The following is a 1,675-nucleotide window of genomic DNA, read 5'->3' on the forward strand; positions in this document are numbered from 1 at the left end:
TTAAATAAAGGATTGGATTCTGATATGAAAAGTTAAGATCGGTGCATCCCTAAATTTTAATGTTAGTTGATTTATTTATTTATTTATTGTGCAACTGTCTTATTTCATATGTATTTTTTTTTTTATGTCATAAAGCTATGCAGTTTCTGTGTGAATGATTGCTGGTGGAATTGGCTGCGATGCAAGAGGCACCAGCTAAAATCTTGCCTAGGGCACCAAATTGGTCAGGGCCGGCCCTGCTTTCAGCACAGCACTAACACTAACTATCAACACTAGAACTAGTCAAGCACTCATGTAAACACTCACTCACCTGTGAGCAGAAGAGACATGAATGTGATTCTCTCCATTTCTGAGGGAAAAACAGAAATCAGTCTCAAGAAATGATGCAGAACATCTGACCAGATCCAGAACATCAGATCATGTCATTTCTGCTTTATCATATTAGATTCTACACCAGCAATAAATACACACATGAAGCTCCTAAAGCCGATGTGTGTTATGATTCAGTCTGAAAATACACTGAAAAACCTGTAAAACTTACAGTAAAAGCTGCTGCGTTCACCAGAACTTTTCCATTAAAAAATACAGTAGCAATATTTCAGGTTTTACGGATTCAAGTAAAATTTACAGGAAAAGTACATATTTCATTAACTGATATAATGCGGCGGTGCTGTTATCTGACCAAACCCAGAGTCTGTGCAGACCGATCCAGGCTTGTTTATCTGTTATGATGCTCTGAATCTGTTCATTCTCACTCTGATTCCTCACGCTGGCCAGATCTGTGTGATACTCTCTGCAGTATTTCTGAGCTTCAGTCCAGTTCTTTTCCCCCGTTCCGGAGACGAATCCTTTACTGCTGCCTTTAAAACAGAAAGACATTTGTCTGAAATTGATTTAGAGTGAATCATATTCCTAGTGGAATTTTAAAAATGAGAAAAAAATCTTATTTCTGCTCTCATTTACCAAAAACAAAGAAACACATGGCTAATGCATTAAAAAAAACTGTTTATTATTACTGGTCATGAAAATACTCAGTATTGTTTTGAGCACATTTCTGTGTGTAGTGATCACTTACAGCTGAACTCACCATTATAACAGATGAAATGCATTATTGTACCACAGTCTAAATCATGCCACTGTCCTTTATGCTCATTCACAATCCCACGTTTACAATCCATGTAAACACAGTCTCCATCTCCATTTGGTTGTGATGGTCCCCAGTTCCTATACTGAGTCTCATGCGTGTAGAAGTCAGGGTCACTCAGAGACCATATCCATGAATTTGTGCTCTTCAGCCCAATCCAGACACGATCAGAGCTACTCTTTATGGCCTGTTCAATGTCATTCTGTTCTTGTATGTCATTGATAGTGACCAGATCTGTGTATTTCTCTCTGCAGTAACTCTGAGCTTCAGTCCAGCTCTTCATCTGATTCACAAAGTGATACTGACGCGGAGCTCCTGCAGATGAACTGAGCACGGCTGAGGAGAGACACATTCACACAGATCTCAGGACTCATCCACACTGTGTTTCAGTATGTGTTTGCTAAAGAGTTCTGAATGGTGCTTTTATATGTTCAGTGTTTCCCACAGGATTTGGAGAGACTCTGGACATCTAGAGGAAGAAAACTGAGTACAAATGCATGAATGTAGTGCATTTCCAGAGCAAAATTAACA

General features: G+C 39.0%; 1 protein-coding gene across 1 annotated transcript; it reads right to left on the reverse strand.

Moving 5' to 3' along the window:
* Positions 1-624: 624 nt before the first annotated feature.
* LOC107568962 (low affinity immunoglobulin epsilon Fc receptor-like) lies at positions 625-1,444 on the reverse strand. The gene is made up of 2 exons (XM_016254961.1): positions 1,172-1,444; positions 625-860 (listed from the first exon to the last, which is right to left on the reverse strand). The coding sequence occupies exons 1-2, from the start codon at positions 1,425-1,427 to the stop codon at positions 625-627; spliced, it is 492 nt and encodes a 163-aa protein (XP_016110447.1). The 5' UTR covers positions 1,428-1,444.
* Between the last annotated feature and the right edge of the window lie 231 nt (positions 1,445-1,675).

Source organism: Sinocyclocheilus grahami, unplaced genomic scaffold, assembly GCF_001515645.1.
Source record: "Sinocyclocheilus grahami isolate Dianchi unplaced genomic scaffold, SAMN03320097.WGS_v1.1 scaffold1296.1, whole genome shotgun sequence".
NCBI classification, from domain to species: Eukaryota; Metazoa; Chordata; class Actinopteri; order Cypriniformes; family Cyprinidae; genus Sinocyclocheilus; species Sinocyclocheilus grahami.